The following is a 17,371-nucleotide window of genomic DNA, read 5'->3' as shown; positions in this document are numbered from 1 at the left end:
AACAATGCAGACACGTTGCTATCTGGGCAGATAGCCAAGCGTGTCCCAGAAAAATCACGCAAACCTGTGATTGCTTATAATGCTGGCAACTTGCCGTATATTTGCTTCAATTGATTTCGAATAATTTAATATTTGAAGCAACACGCAGGCAACATTAGATATATGTATTGCCAGCAATTTATCGGCAAGAGAGCAGCATCAAATTTACTTCGCGTTGCTAGCAATATGACAGCATTGTGTGATCCTATGAACTATTACAGCAACATGACAGCAACAGCTCGATCTTTGAATCAGACGATTTTAGACCGCAACATAAATTACCAACAAGTTGCTGGCAAGTTACTATACAAAATTGTTATATCGTGAAGGCATCAACTTGCCGATAAATGCGGACTCAGTTGCCACAATTCTGATAGCAACACATACTATGTTGTCGGCAACATGCCAGCAACAATGCAGACACATTGTATATCATCATTATTAACTAATGCGAATTAAAAATCGTTTAAGTAACATTAATTACATATCTTAAAATTTATATTAAAAAATACACTACATATTTCATGATATGCAGGGCACTATCATTATTCAAAATATTACATGTGCAAAGAGAATCTCCTAGAGAACTCTTACAATATTTGATCTGTTAATATGTTGCAACGTATTAATATGAAAGTAACAGAAATTATGTATACGTGATTATGATAACAAGTTATAATAATCAGTAATATTTTTTCTTGTATTTGCGATATCTTTCCACCTCGGATTGTCTTCGTAATTGATTTACAAGCTCCGTCGAGACGTACCATAACTTGTCAACGTTATTAAGCAGGGCCTCCGTTATTTGACAACATATGGCGGCCATGTTGACCTGGGCGGTCAGGTCGGCATGGTCTCGAGGATGAACGTACCGGGGTGGGAAGAGCGACGGTGCCACTATCATTGCCACATTGTGTATCGACATTTTGTTCGACGCCTGATTTTCGATAACCAGCTTCAGGAAATTCAGTAATGCCTCTAAGGTACACCGATGTTCGACAGGCAATAATAGCACTAGCAGATTAAGAGAATACACCAAGTCGTTGGGATTCTTGACACCTACGTACGAAATTGTTTTTTTTTTTATCTTCATATTATATACATGAGATATTGTGTAGTACGTATAATCTACTAACCGTGACTTTGATAGAAAGCATCGATCAACTCAACAGTAAGAAGAGGTTGTGGCAAATCTCGTAACAATTTTTTCAAAACGGCCGACAAATCGTGACACGGAGTACGTTCAAACAGCTTATCCATCTCTTTTGGTTTACAATAAAAATCTGTTTCTAGTTCCGTACAAATTATTTCCACCTAAATAATTATCATTTTAATAAATAATTATATATAAATAACAAAATATTTTATTTAATTTTACTTGTATGTACTTACTTTCTGCTTGTTGTAGGCCAGTCAAATTAGACCAAAAAAGGCTTCTGGTATGAAAGTGATCCAAACTTTTTTATTCCTTTTTAGACGTGTTGGGGATGTTTAGAAAAGCTTATTTTTGAGTTGTCGCATCATGAGACCCAGAGCTTTTTGAGGGCGGGGAGGGGAACTATTTTTTGACGAATCGGAACGAGTCACCGCTCATTTTCTTTGTTTTTTCAAGCCCTACAACTTTCTCAGGAGCGAAAAAGTGCTATCTATTAATCGAAACGAGATAAATGCAAAAAACCGCGAAAATTTTATTTTTCGGGGGAACCAAAATTTTTGTTTTTTTGCAATAACTCGGCGAATGTCGATAAAGAATGAATGACTAACCCCTCATTTTGTAGCTGAAGGGTTAGTCATTCATTTTTTATCAACATTCGCCGAGTTATTGCGAAAAAAACGAACTTTGGTTCCCCCGAAAAATAAAATTTTCGCGGTTTTTTGCATTTATCTCGTTTCGATTAATAGATAGCACTTTTTCGCTCCTGAGAAAGTTGTAGGGCTTGAAAAAACGAAGAAAATGAGCGGTGACTCGTTCCGATTCGTCAAAAATTAGTTCCCCTCCCCCCCCCTCAAAAAGCTCTGGGTCTCATGATACGACAACTCAAAAATAAGCTTTTCTAAACACCCCCAACACGCCTAAAAAGGAATAAAAAAGTTCGCATCACTTTCATACTAGAATGTCTAATTTGACTGGCCTATTGGGTGTAAGGGCACAATAAAGATAGAGAGACCGAAATATTTGAGGGGAAAAAAGATATAAAGGTAGCCAAAGATTGATTGCGAGATGATGCAGAAATGAGGAGGGAAATAGGTATTGACTGACGGAGAAAGGAAAGAAGTGCAAAATATGAGGCAGAAGGTTAATATAATGACACATGTAAAGGGCGAGGCTAGGATAAGAGTAAAAGATGTGCTAAATGAAGAAGGAAAGAGAAAGATAGTGGGATGGATGACAGAGATAGAAAAATTAAGAAAAGAATGTAAGGAGAAAAGAAAAGAATGAAAGAATGTGTAAGTTAGGAAACTTTGTAAACCAAGTCCTTTAGGCCAAATAGCCGAATCAATAAAGTTATTTATTGATCTATCTACTTACTTTTTGCTTATGGCCCCCAACACGAAGAATACCTTCTTCTTTTACTCCACGTTTTGTCAGTTCATTAAGGATCTTTTGAAATACTAATGGTATGTTATTTTCTTCACTTGTTAATTGACTGTCCCTGAGCAGCAATGTCGATAAAGAAACGCCAAACAAATTTCCAGCTGCAAATATGCAGACGTATGACGATCATAAAAGAATCATGGCACAAGAAAGGCAAGTATAATTATATTATATACTTTTCCTCCGTCGTTTATTGGGTTTTCGTCTCGTAAGCGGTATATTATATTTATCGAAAATCGCCGTTAACTCGAGCCATAAAAGGGGCTGCAATCTCGTAAAATCTCGTTGCGATAATAATTCTACATCTTGCCGAGCATAATCGTCATCGGTCATAAGATTGTCGGAAGACCACATTTGAGATTTGGCTTCGTTGGTTTTGCACATCTCCTCGAAACTAAGATGACCGTGTGATGATGTACGACTTAATGGACGAGCTATTAAATTTCCATCCGCCGGTCTGGTCAAGCCATATAAACTGCTGTGACTTCGTGTTACTGCTGCGTGATTTCCTGGGCTTCGTCTGGAATGTGAGATGACGATTAGAAGAAACATTTCGGGAATAATTTGAAATAATTAATCAATTATCCTAGAAATACCGAAGAGTCGATTCCTTTGGCACGACTAATTTTCTAACTGACTCGGTATCTAAATTCGTTACATCGTTAAGATCGCCATTATTATGCCTCTGAATTGGTCTGGCAATGTGTATTGTTCCCAATCTATGGTAGCTAGTCAACTGAATTCCTTCTGTAATAATATGTAATATTTTAAGTTTCAAAATAAAGCTACCGATTGCCTTAAAATTATTAAATATAAATGCAAAGGCGATAATACCAGAATCATTTGCGACATCCCCTCTCGACCAATTGCCGGTCCTCCTGAAAATTTCTTGCACAGGTACAGAAGTCGAGGCAGGCACTGGCATAGAATTGAGAGCTGTTGGGGGGACACTTGGTGTTCGACGAACCGTCGCTTTTCCTTCATGTGACGTTCGATGGAATATAGAAACAAAACTCGGAACACCAGCGCTTTAAACAATTAGAAACAAATTATATTACAAAAACAAGAGGTATCACATAAGAAATTAATCACAATAAGGCAATTTTTGGCGATCGTTTGGTATGGTTTGGTACATATACCAAAGTTGCTATTGGGGCTGGTGCAGTTTGGTACACTTTGGTTACTTATACCAGAGTCACGCCAAAAATCGCCTATAATGAACTTACTTTTGGTGTGCATCTTCGATCACAGTGACTGTCGGGGGTGAAGGAGGTGATGCATTTTCTGGCGTAGCGCCTTGAATTGAATCTAAAGAATCAGGAGTAGCGCTACGTGATCGTGTACCTGTGCTGGAGACCTGTATTTATAATTTATGAAAAATATATTTTATTTAATATATGTATACATACACACATCCAGAAATGTATAAAAGTAAATATAAATAATAAAATAGAAGTCGTTTTTGTTCGTCTCAACTGGCCAAATAATTAATATATTTAAACTCACAACGTTTCGACCGTAATTTCGGTCCTTCTCAAGTGAGAAAATTAATCAAGCCATACATCCTCAAAAACCGCGTACAAAATATCCATTACGTCGCTGACATCGTGCCCTAACTACATCATGCATACGTAAAGCTAAAAAGTGAAATAAACTCACGATAGTCAATAAGATAAAATAATTGCTTAGAAGTCATAAGATAAAAAGTTAGAATAAAAAATAGAATTAAATTAAAGTAGAAAATGTACAGAGTAAAATAAAAGCTTACATATTCTGTGCGACAAGACAAAAAATAATAACAGTATATACAGCGTGGAACAAAGAACGTCGCAAGCCATATCTGTGAACACATCCGTACAGCGTGACAGTCGAAGTCATACTGAAATGACCGATACAATAAGAGCCGGTATCACAGTCTCCGATTAACGTTGATTAACGTGATCCTCCGATTAAACTCACTCTGCATCTCTTTCTAACTGTCCCCCTAGAAAGAGACGAAGAGTGAGTTTAATCGGAGGATCACGTTAATCGGAGACTGTGATACCGGCCCTAAGCGAATAACTAGATGTGTTCACAGGTAGAAACGAGCAGAACAAAAGTGCAAACTAAGTAACGCCAATCACCCGGTTGTAATTCGCGGGCAGATTTTCCGTGTCTTTTTGAAGATTGATTGCACACAATCGCATTTTTTAATAAAAAACATTTCTGAGATTTCTCGTTTCTTAAATTGTCTCTCCTTATATAAAATTTTCGGTTGTTGCCAATTAAAATCGTGGTTGTGCGTGAGACGGTGCTTACTAACCACGGAATGATTGTCACTATTCTTCCTAATATCACAGAAATGTTCCTTAATGCGTGTCTCTAGGTCCCTTTTTGTTTGACCAATGTATGCAGCGTTGCAATTGGCACAATCAATCTTATATATCAACTCAGTCTGCTTAAGATTCGGTAGCCTGTCTTTCCCCCTTCTAATAATGCAATCCAACTTCTTCGGAATGGTGAGGAGAGGAGAACCTTAAATTTTGCATCACGCATTGTACGGCCAACACTGTCACGAGACCCTTAACATACGGTATGGTGATAAATTTCAAAGGATCCCGGGCTACATTGTCACCGCTAGAGCTATTACTGTTATTATGACGTGTCTGTAGCTCGTTAAGCCGGATATTAATGTACTTGAATGTAAAAGAATTTACATATGAAATAGAAAAGAATAGTTCTTTAAGTTTTCTTGACACAACAGTGATTCGAGAAAGGAGTGTATTGCTTACGAATTGATACCGAAAACTCACTTTTTCAGGGCGATACATAAATTATTTTTTGAATCACCCTCTTAAATACAAAATTAATATTATACATAATCTTATTGACCGCGCTATTCTTTTATCCGACGTACGTTTTCATAAGTCTAATTTAATTGAAATAAAAAAGATTCTTTCAAATAATTGTTGTCCAATAAAATTCATTAACAAGTGCATTAATATCCGGCTTAACCGCTTAACAAGCTACAGACACGTCATAATAACAGTAATAGCTCTAGCGGTGACAATGTAGCCCGGGATCCTCTGAAATTTATCACCATACCGTATGTTAAGGGTCTCGCGACAGTGTTGGCCGTACACTGCGTGATGCAAAATTTAAGGTTCTCCTCTCCTCACCATTCCAAAGAAGTTGGATTGCATTATTAGAAGGGGGAAAGACAGGCTACCGAATCTTAAGCAGACTGAGTTGATATATAAGATTGATTGTGCCAATTGCAACGCTGCATACATTGGTCAAACAAAAAGGAACCTAGAGACACGCATTAAGGAACATTTCTGTGATATTAGGAAGAATAGTGACAATCATTCCGTGGTTAGTAAGCACCGTCTCACGCACAACCACGCTTTTAATTGGCAACAACCAAAAATTTTATATAAGGAGAGACAATTTAAGAAACGAGAAATCTCAGAAATGTTTTTTATTAAAAAATGCGATTGTGTGCAATCAATCTTCAAAAAGACACGGAAAATCTGCCCGCGAATTACAACCGGGTGATTGGCGTCACTTAGTTTGCACTTTTGTTCTGCTTGTTTCTACCTGTGAACACATCTAGTTATTCGCTTATTGTATCGGTCATTTCAGTATTGACTTCGACTGTCACGCTGTACGGATGTGTTCACAGATATGGCTTGCGACGTTCTTTGTTCCACGCTGTATATACTGTTATTATTTTTTGTCTTGTCGCACAGAATATGTAAGCTTTTTATTTTACTCTGTACATTTTTTACTTTAATTTAATTCTATTTTTTATTCTAACTTTTCATCTTATGACTTCTGACCAATTATTTTATCTTATTGACTATCGTGAGTTTATTTCACTTTTTAGCTTTACGTATGCATGATGTAGTTAGGGCACGATGTCAGCGATGTAATGGATATTTTGTACGCGGTTTTTGAGGATGTATGACTTGATTAATTCTCTCACTTGAGAAGGACCAAAATTACGGTCGAAACGTTGTGAGTTTAAATATATTAATTATTTGGCCAGTTGAGTCGAACAAAAACGACTTCTGTTTTGAATTTATATACTGGCGAAGGAAGCTACTTGTTTTGTTTTTAATAATAAAATATATCGAAGTTTAGGCATTATTTTGCGAATTTATTAAAATAAGTTTTTTTTTCGCTAACCTTTCTATTATTTTATTATTTATATCTATTTATATCTTTTTTATATCTATCCCACACATTTCTGTATTTTTTGTATTCAAGATCACATAAAGATCCAGCCTACGTAACCTATGTCAAAGTGACGTCAAAAACTGGTCATTACTGGTGACGTCAGATGATCAAATAATACCGAATTTAAAACATTTTTTTTGTAACGTTTTAATGATGTCGTACAAAAAACGTCTTAAGGGGATCCTGCAGCCGTATGATTTACCGACATTATCGTTAATCGATGGATCTTTTAATTGGCTTTACAGAATTGCAAGTTTTTGGTCTAGAATTAAAGTCCGCACAAAAATCTAGGGTGGAAAACGCGATTTTATATCGAAAGCTCCAAAAAATTAAAAATATTACTTATTGGGGCACATACACAGCTGTCACCTGACGACAATATTTGCTTAAAACAAAAATTCTACAGTTTATACGTACATAATGTTTATCATCCACCCTTGGGAAAACATGTAGGAATAATATCGTGTAAGTAGAAGTAAGATTCAATGCGTACAAAAAAAGATCCATCTAATAATTATTTTAGTAATGCAAATACGAATGCAGGATGACAAGAAGAGCAGCAACAGTAGTTGCCGGATCTTGCGTAAGATGGCGAGCAATCGAAAAAAGGACAGATGTCATTTCGTTAGACAAAGACAGATATAGGGAAAACAAAATTAGAAAGGTTGACATTATCGACATCGAGGAAGTTCGCCAGTCACTGCAGGATCCCCTTTAATGTCGTGATTTTTAAGTAATTTTTATAAATAAATTTTTTGTAAGACAATTGAAATATAAGAATGCTAAGGGCCAAAGCACATATGACAGTCGTAGTCGTGTACGTAAGTAACGCACAAGCTTTGGCGTATCTTGATTTGTCAGGTCGAGGACTACGACCGTCGTATATCGCTACGCCATGTTATGTGCTTTGGCCCTAACAGAAATTTAATAATGTTACAAAACATTACAAATAAATTTGTATTACAAATTAATTTTTCCTAAATATAATATCTGTATATATAAATTGTATTATTATATTAATATTTATTGGAAATGTAAGTGTCGGGTCATCTGATAGATTTTTAACGTCTTGAAATGTCGTCATCGTGACATTAATCCGTCATTTTCACGTCATTACATTCATCATTTTTGGTCATATTGTGACCAAATTCTGACGTCATTTTGACACCTGTCTGCTACCTAGGCATATTAGCACAGATCACTGAATCGGTCTTGATTTTAGTTAATGCAGTATTAAAAAGAATCCTACACACATCTTATGGAAAAATGGCCACCCGTCGAATTTGCTGAAACTGTAGTATGATGTAGTTCATGACGTCCTGATCAAAACCCCCAATGGGCCCGACTGTAAAAAAATGAACAGTTTCTGAGATACGAAGGGGGGGTCAAAGATCAATAATAGTGCCTTATTTGAAAATTCTACCCTTTGTGTATATCGCAAGAGAAACGTATGCCCAAATGTTGTTCTTACAGAAAAGTTGCAAGTCGATTGGCTATAATTTTTAACCAATCAACTTGTAACGTTTCTGTAAGAACATTCCCATATACAGCACACAAATGTTGAATTAAAATCTCAAAAACATTTGCATTTCAATATGTGCAATATTGCATCAACGTTGCGAAATATAGATTCAACGTTGAAAAGGCATTGCACAAACGTCTAATGTCCGCTGAATTGCATGCGTTGTAGACGTTGTTTCAACATTCAGAAAACATTGCTTGATGATCGAATGGGCTAGTGGTGATCTTCTAACGCTTCCTTCTTGCTTCCTATACTTGTATATAACACATCTTTAGTGTTCAAAAATCTTGTAATGATATATTAACTGACAAATATTAAAAACAATGCAACAATTAAATTGTTATATATTGATTAATATTTAACAGGACGTGTTTTTTTACAACTGTTGGAAGTTTTCTGAGCTCAGATTTATTCCTTTAGATCTAAAAGGAGCGCCGAGTCCGAAGACCCACACACGGATGTCGTAATTTTGCTTCGCTAGAAGCGCTTTATATGTATTGAAATTTACTTACGAGTTGATCTTATAATACTGCGCCGTCTAGTGGTGTCGTTGCAAATTAGCGCGGAAAGATTAATAATTTGTTCAATGTTGTTTCAATGTTGTATCAACATAAAGAATCAATGTAGAAGAATCCAAATCAAGAGACACGGTAGTGTCTCGTGCCAAGTATACGCGGAGCGAGACCGACCGTGACTCTTTTACGCGACGCGACGGGTTGCGAGTACTCAAGATGTTGAGATAGGTTTAATGCTGGAAAGATATCTATACTTCAACATTCAACATTGCAACGTCTCAGCAACGTTGTTTCAACTTTTTGTGCTGTGTGGAATTTGCGCATACGTTTCTCTTGCAAATGAATTTAAGAATCGAGCCCCAATTCGCAATATGGCCACCTATGAAACTAATGAGATAAAACTTGGCCAGCGTGTTCACAGTTGAAAAAGTGTTTAATTTTCATTGGTTGGATCATCCAATCATCAACCAATCTTGCCTTTATTGGCTAGATCAACTGATTTTGCCTTCATTGGCTGGATCATCAACCGATCTTGAAACTCTGCCATCGTGTCGCACCGGAGTACGAGATCAGATGGCAATATAACGTCGGTGAGGGTAATATGGCCAAATCGGCAATATGGCACTCATGGTACGAATGCTTAAATAAAAATGAAATTCTTTTTCGATGGTGAACACGCTGGCCAAGTTTTATCTCGATCCGTGCACTAGTTTCGTAGGTGGCCATATTACTATTGATTGTCATATTATCACACCAGGGCTATGCTCAAACACAAATACACACACATATGCAGAATCGCACATACGCACACAACACTGCTCACATATGGATATACATAAAGGGTAGAATTTTCGAATGAGGCACTATTATTGACCTTTGACCTTTAACCCCCTGTATCTAAAAAACTGGCCATTTTTTTATCTCGGGCCCATTAAGACTTTTGATCAGGACGTCGTGAACTACATCATACTACAGTTTCAGCAAATTCGACGAGTGGCCATTTTTCCATAAAATGTGTGCGGAGTTTTTTGTAGTTCCATTTTTAAAAGAATCGATGAGTATAAAATCTGGAAACATACAACCTTAAGAAAAAGATTCTGTTTGTTATATATCATAATACTTGTTCTTTCGAGACAAATAATGTTTTTCTCTGACTTTTTTTTCGTATTATTTAAAAGACGTTTAAAAAAAATAAGACGTTTTAATAAATAAGACATTTAAAATAGAAAATAAAATAAAACACACATACACACACACACACACACACACACACACACTCTCTCTCTCTCTCTCTCTCTCTCTCTCTCTCTCTCTCTCTTTTGTGTAACCCTTCTCCCTCCATACACATACATTTCCCATCTAACTCATTTTATAAGTATATAATTAATTAAAAATATTTTAATTGCTCAATATTTTAATTAATTTATCGATATACCTCTACATCTTTGAAGACATCCCTAATGTCCGGTTTGCGAATGCGTTGGCGCTGATTAAAACGTTGCTTAACTGTATGATTAAGCGATCTCACGCGACGTTTCACGGCTTCTGCTTGAACCCGCGACAAAGGACGCAAAGCCGCTCCCAATTCGTCAGGTTGTACCTCTCTGCCTGCTTTCCACGCTTCTGTTAATTGCCCTAAACCTGCTGCGCGTAACCATTCAGCTTCCTCTTCTCCTTCTGTATGAAAAAAAATCCAAAAATATTCATTCTATATATTTCAAATATATTATAAAATGTTGCATTGTAGCATGATAACATTTTTTGGTTTTTAGAATTCTTTTACATCCTTTTAAATTCTCAAATATAATCTTTAATTATAATTTTTATATTGTATGTATATAATACGTAATTTGAATTATCTCATAACACATACCGTCATAACTTCGGGGGCTGCACTCTTCGTCTAAATAATCATCCAGCATTTTTGTCTCCTCTATCATTTTCTGATACTCCTCCCAGTATTCGAGTAGGTGGTTATCACCTCCCGCGTAGGTGGCACCATGTCCTCTATCCATATTTCTGTTTTTTTTTTTTTATCGTTCGGGTACATATATTCACCAACTAAAGAATTTTTGGAAACATTTAAAAATATTTATTTCCAAAAATGCGTTCTTACTCCGGTATCTAAAAAAATGATATTAATATCATGTCACAAGTTTTGTTCCGCTTATATCTCATTGATGTCTTTCTCAGCCTAATCTCGAGTGATTCAGAGAGATAACATCAGTATCATTGATCAACATAGGTAAATGTAAGAAATTATCTCTATTATGAGTAATACCAGAAGTAGCATAAAAAATGCAATTGTTATTAATTATACAGTAATTTTTTGCAAAACACGGTATGAACGGCATGCAACTGCAATTTTTATGTTTTTAGTGATATTTTGCAGATTAAAACCGGACTCGAGATAAATTCCTTCGATTTATTACATCCACCGTGTTTGCTCAATTCTGATTTACTGAACACCTCAAACATGTTACCACATCGACTGGAACTTTTGTGCCTAATAATATTTTTGGTAAATTCATATCTTCACCGTTCAGTAAACTACGCATTAATTGTCGGTCTTGAAACACAGGCTCAAATTGAAGACTGTTTCAAGATCTAGCCTGACCGAATAAGGTACATTTCTATTTTACTTATGGTATTCTTATATCAATCAATTTTCACTTATTGTTCAAAGATGTTTAACAATTTTACATAAACAGATACTTATTTAAGACATCTATTCGTATACATTTAATGGATATTTACTTTAAGTCTGTATAATAAACAGACAATACGTTCACGCCATTTGTAGGGCTGGGATTAAATTCACTATATATTTAGAAATCCGAGTCAAATCCAATAATCAAGTATTTCATCTTCTAAAATTCGAATAATATTCATAAGAAGTAATATTTTATACATTGTACTCGCGAAATAATCGATGATCCCGACTAGTCAGTTTCGAATTTTAAAATAAATATTTGCAGGATTCAAAATGTACTTATAAGTAGTTTCTATCGCAAAGAATTGAATCTTTTACAAGTGGTACTCAAACTCTAAGAATAAAGTTGTTTACACAATGTATAAGTATGTAAAAATTTTAAGTAATTTTTATTATATACTTTTAGTCATATTTTTGTTATATTTAATTTCAACGATTGATAATCTAATATTTTTAATTATAAAAAATAATTGATATAAATAAAACAAAAATAATACATATAAAAATAATATATTATATATAAAAATAATAAATACAAATAATAATATATTAAAATAATTGACGCTTTATACAAACGTTTTGATTCGAAGAAATAAAATTTCTAGTAAAATACTTAAGAGATTCGAACATATTTGATCCAGATCTGAGTAGTAATACTCTTGTTTTTCGGGATACTCATAGAGGGTTCAAACGCATTTCGTCCAGGTCGAGTTTACTTGTAACAAAAGTATTTTACTTTTTTGAAGTAATCACTCAAACTAAGTCTTAAAGATGTCTTAAAGATATCTTTAAGACGTCTTATGTCCCGATTTTGGACATGCATTGTCTGGGCATAGAGAGTTCGAAACTACGCCACAGATTCGAACCATACTTGTAAGATACTTAATTCCATCGCTAATCACTTGCCATCAAAATTGGGGGAGGAAATACGCGACTCTGCGAGTACGAGTTACGCTGGAGGAATTTTATCAGGGCGCACAATCGGCAATTAAAGAGCGCAAACAATAATTTGCGACAGAATATCCTTCCCGAGTGATGTCAAGCGATGTATTCTATCACATTCCACTAGCAAACACTTCGATCACGCACAGTCGCAGATCGTTCATTTGGTATCACGCCTATACTCGGGTGCAACTTCTAACTAACGCGCTCGTGAACGGCAGACGTCTCCTCGAGTGACGGACGGATGTAAGGGACGTAAGGATACGAGAAGTCGAGTGTGATTTATTCGCATACGCACCGTCCCTTCCTCGGGCCTCGGATAATAGGCAGCATGCACGCGCTTGTGTAAACACGCAGCACGCAGCCTCCGCGAGTCGCACGTACGCACAGACGCACGCACGCACACATGTACGTGTATCGAGATAACACCTTACGCGACGCAAAACATACGTCAAATATAATGTTTACAAGTGCATACCTCGCACGTATATCGTAATACATAACCTAATTCATCACCTGCGACTTCCATCGACACAGTTGACCTTGCGACGACTCTTTCATGAATGGAGTATGGACGTCGCGAGCGAGATTCCTTTGCGGGGGAACTTAATGACGTATGCAGGCTTATCATGCTTCGAAGCAAGTTTCAAAATTCTGGAGGATTTAAATAGAGAGAGAGAGAGAGAGAGAGAGAGAGAGAGAGAGTGAGAGGGGGGGAGGAAAGAGATGGAAATAATAAGCGTTTTTTCGCTCAATGCACTCTCGATCCAGCGAGGGAATCACTTGCAGAGACTATACCGAGCTAGGTAGTGATCTTTCGAGGGGCTAGCCGCTTCCGAGAATTCCTAATATATTCCACGCGCGTTTACGCATCGTGTCGGAGATCGAATTGATCGGAGGCATGGGCGGGAACGAAGTTCATACATGTGTACATACTGTACTGTACATATGCATATGTATATATAAGCGGGGAGCACACACTTCTGCACAACGCGTAATGCGTAAGCATAAGAAAATTGATTGGTCTATTTCTTTATGCACATGTGTATGGACCAATCAATTTTTTTATGCTTACGCGCATTATGCGTTGTGCAGAAGTGTGTGCTCCCCGCTATATACATATGTACATTCGCACGGCGCCAACCGCTGCGTATTTCCAAACACGCAAACATGTCGTGGAAAAAAAAGAATATTTAAACACTGCCCGACAACCTGTTGCGCGCGCGCGCATACACGCGCGCACGCGCGGATATAGTGTATGTACATACATACGTATGAATGTACATACATTACGTGTCTGTAATATGTAATATCTGTGCATGTATGTATGTAACATATGTATACATATACGTATATGCACCGTCGACTCGCGGCATTTTTATCGTTCCCGAGTGACACCTGCACCGGCTGCACCGCGTCGTTTTCAGGGTTGGACGCCATCTTCCATATCAAACGGTTGCAAGGAGGTGACTATAATTTTTTGTGCCACCGCCGAAATCGAAGATTCATCAAGTGAATGTAAACGCATGCATTTTTTTTATATAATAGACGATTGATATAGTCTCTTGTGGGACGATTACAATAACTTTGGCCCCTCGAAATGTCAGTGGTTTTCGGGGGTATTTTTGGCGAGAAACACGAGAAAAATATTAAAAAATGTTCCGATAAAAAAAGTTTTCCGAGGTTTACCCCACCCGAACCGAGGTCTGTCATTGTACGGTTCGGGTTTTCAACTTTCTACGCAAACCGAGATCCACCCCCACCCAACTTTGCCTGCGGGGGAAGGGCGGTAGCCTATCGTAATCGTGTCCCTCTTGGTTGACATCACGTTTCGATATTCGATTTATGGCTTTAAAAGACTACCCGCCCCCTTCGGGTATATATTCGATTTTGATGAAATTTTATAGGTATGTAGTACCCTGCACTAAATGTAGTCGAAACCCACAGTGTTGAGTTGCGGAAATGCTTAGTTTCCGAGAAAAAAATTTATAATTATTTGGCCTAATCTAGGTTTGCCAAGATTTTGACGTGAAAAAATAAGGTTAAATAAACTGCTGCATGTTTAGGGGACTCACCCTTTTAACGATCTTGACCTGAAGCGAGGTCCATCATTGATGTACGGTTCGGGTTTTCAACTTTCCACGTGAAGCATGGAATACACTAATAAAATGATATATTTTAACAAAATATTTTTAAATCCCAATTTTTTTATTACAAGATTATGAAAAATATGTTAATTTTGTCAAATAATTGAATTTTTTTCTCGGAAACTAAGCATTTTCGCAACTCAACACTGTGGGTTTCGACTACATTTAGTGGGTATACTAACAATAAGTATCAGTAAAATTTCATCAAACTCAAAGGGTGTAGTAGTCTTCTATAGTTTTACTCGACTTATTTTACAAGTAACTTTTTATTTTTATTTTCTCTTTTCTGTCATTTTATATTATCTATGTTTTACAATTCCTGACCACTTTTTTATCATTAAACATTTATTATACTTATTATTTATTTACTTCTTAATTTATTTGGCTGATGAAGACTTCGTGCTTCGTGTAGTCGAAACATTTAAATTTACTTCTTCTATTTGTTAATATACATATAGATATTATTTAACTATAATATCCTTACTTGTTATTTTCTCGACTTTTTTTCTCTATATTGCATGCATTTTTGCTTTCTCTCGTAACCTCGTTCGTAAACCTCGTATATGGACCTTTAATTGCGTATAAAACTATAGGTCTAATCAACCAAATCTTAAACAATTATATATGAAATAGGATATGAAATACGGATTTATATATGAAATACGGATTTATCTATAACTCAAGAACTAATCAACCAAATCTTAAAGAATTATATATGAAATATGGGTAGAAAAGAATATAATAGAATTAGTAAAATTGCTAATAATAAAGAAGTTACCGATTTCTGTCTAAAAAAATCTACGTGATTGCTCTTCCGCAAATTTTGAGATATCGAGTTAAATTTTTTTATGGATAAAGTATCATTAAAGGTAGGTTGTTATTGAATTTAGCGAGGATCGGTGAAGAGGTTACCGATTTTTACCTAAAAAGTGTATAAGTTATACATGTAATCTTAATATGAAGTATCATTAAGGACGTTCACCGGCAAAATCGTTTTCTTAGAAATTTTTTTAAACTTTCAGTATATTTTTAATTAAACGCGTTTTATACGTAGGCGTTTTATTCAATGCCCCTTGCGGTACTAAAATTCGAGATATTCAGCTTCAAAGTTCCGATTATTTTTTTAAACTTTCAGTATATTTTTAATTAAACGCGTTTTATACGTAGGCGTTTTATTCAATGCCCCTTGCGGTACTAAAATTCGAGATATTCAGCTTCAAAGTTCCGATTTTTAACACGGGATCCCTATTTTGAGCTCTATCGACACGGACATTTTAATGAATAATAAGTACAGTTTTCTTAGAATTTTTTTAAAAAAATAGTATAAGATGCCTCATATTATTAGTAACGTGTGACAATAAAGTTCGATATAGCAAGCGGTATTTATTTTTGAGAAATAGTCGTCTAAAGAACACTATCGGACATAATTTTCGTCTGCTCGGAGGCAGGAAGAGGGAGAGATCACTGCGAGACTTGGCAACGTTGCTACCGCTGCGACATATAGGTTAAGTAGAGAACGTCAAGATCTTATGGGGAACGTTATTTAAATCAAGTTATTTAATCTTTTTTCTTTATGATTCATTATTATTTACTTTTAGAATGCTCAATAAACAAGTAGAACGTACTCATTTATGATTGGTATTGGAGAAATGGAAACGGAACAAAAATTTGCCAGATCGAGTAAAGCTGCGCGGCTAGACGAGTTTCAGACTTTTGCGCACGGAAGTAGTTGTCAACCATATCATTACTCCGTGTGTCTGAGTTGAGCACAACTGCCACCGGAGAACGTCCTTAAGGTAGTTGTATCGCAAAACCCATTTTCATAGGAATCTTTTAAAATTTGAACAGCATATTAATGTAAACACGCTCTACACACACGTGCAAGTAGAAAAATATTGACTATACCAAAGTTGAAATAATGGAAGTCAAACTTAGCACTTTTTACATGTATCGTAGGGCGAAAACGGCTTCCCATATCACGTTTGTAATTGTAGCGATCAAACTACTCATACGATTTTGATGAAAAACAAAGAGATAACAAAAGAGACTTGTAAAAATATTCTTACAAAAGTACAAGACCCTTGTCTATCTAGTTTTGAAGCAATTGTTACGCGAAGTACACAATTTCTTATAGCGGTGGACGCATACGACACCTAACCTGTAAAGATCTGGCAACACTGCATATGAAGGTAGTTCAGATCAGCCAATATCCTATTCTATACCGTACTAATTTATTTTATAATAGGTAAAATAATAGGTATTGTATGTGTAGAACTATAAATTTATTTATATTAATGTTGAGCACAACAAATATAACGTACTATAAGTAATATATACATTGTATTTATTAATCTTTTATAAAATATTTAAGAAAAAAACAGAACGACGAATATAACGTACTCTGAAAGTAATACAACGTATTTATTAATCTTTTATAAAATATAAAAAAAAAACAGAACGAGATTTTTGTCGCTTGTTGTAGAAAACGCACCATATATAAACCTTAAATGAAACAATTGTAGAATAAGATACAAATTAGTTAACATGATCTTTTACATAATTAATAATATTGTTTAATATTTTCGATCTATTTGTTACGCGAACTTTTTTATTGGTCGACTTTTCTGATAAAAATTGTTTCAGCCCGATTTTGCCCTTTTGCTTATAAATATCCTG

The 17,371-nt window shown here is 35.7% G+C and overlaps 1 protein-coding gene across 4 annotated transcripts; it reads right to left on the bottom strand.

Moving 5' to 3' along the window:
- Nucleotides 1–519: 519 nt before the first annotated feature.
- Conu (Rho GTPase-activating protein conundrum) lies at nucleotides 520–13,234 on the bottom strand. Of its 4 annotated transcripts, none has more exons than XM_071791690.1 (10): nucleotides 12,847–13,234; nucleotides 10,767–11,017; nucleotides 10,329–10,570; nucleotides 3,862–3,992; nucleotides 3,470–3,663; nucleotides 3,232–3,382; nucleotides 2,812–3,155; nucleotides 2,570–2,736; nucleotides 1,176–1,353; nucleotides 520–1,098 (listed from the first exon to the last, which is right to left on the bottom strand). In XM_071791690.1, exons 2-10 carry the CDS (start codon nucleotides 10,906–10,908, stop codon nucleotides 722–724), a joined length of 1,926 nt encoding a protein of 641 aa, XP_071647791.1. In that variant the 5' UTR covers nucleotides 10,909–11,017; nucleotides 12,847–13,234; the 3' UTR covers nucleotides 520–721. The 4 variants fall into 4 exon arrangements, with proteins under 4 accessions (XP_071647791.1, XP_071647793.1, XP_071647792.1 ...); XM_071791692.1 differs by having other exon boundaries at nucleotides 13,053–13,234; XM_071791691.1 differs by having other exon boundaries at nucleotides 13,065–13,234.
- Nucleotides 13,235–17,371: the final 4,137 nt, after the last annotated feature.

The sequence above is a fragment of the Temnothorax longispinosus genome, chromosome 10 (assembly GCF_030848805.1).
Source record: "Temnothorax longispinosus isolate EJ_2023e chromosome 10, Tlon_JGU_v1, whole genome shotgun sequence".
NCBI classification, from domain to species: Eukaryota; Metazoa; Arthropoda; class Insecta; order Hymenoptera; family Formicidae; genus Temnothorax; species Temnothorax longispinosus.
This window is presented reverse-complemented; position numbering and strand designations above follow the sequence as displayed.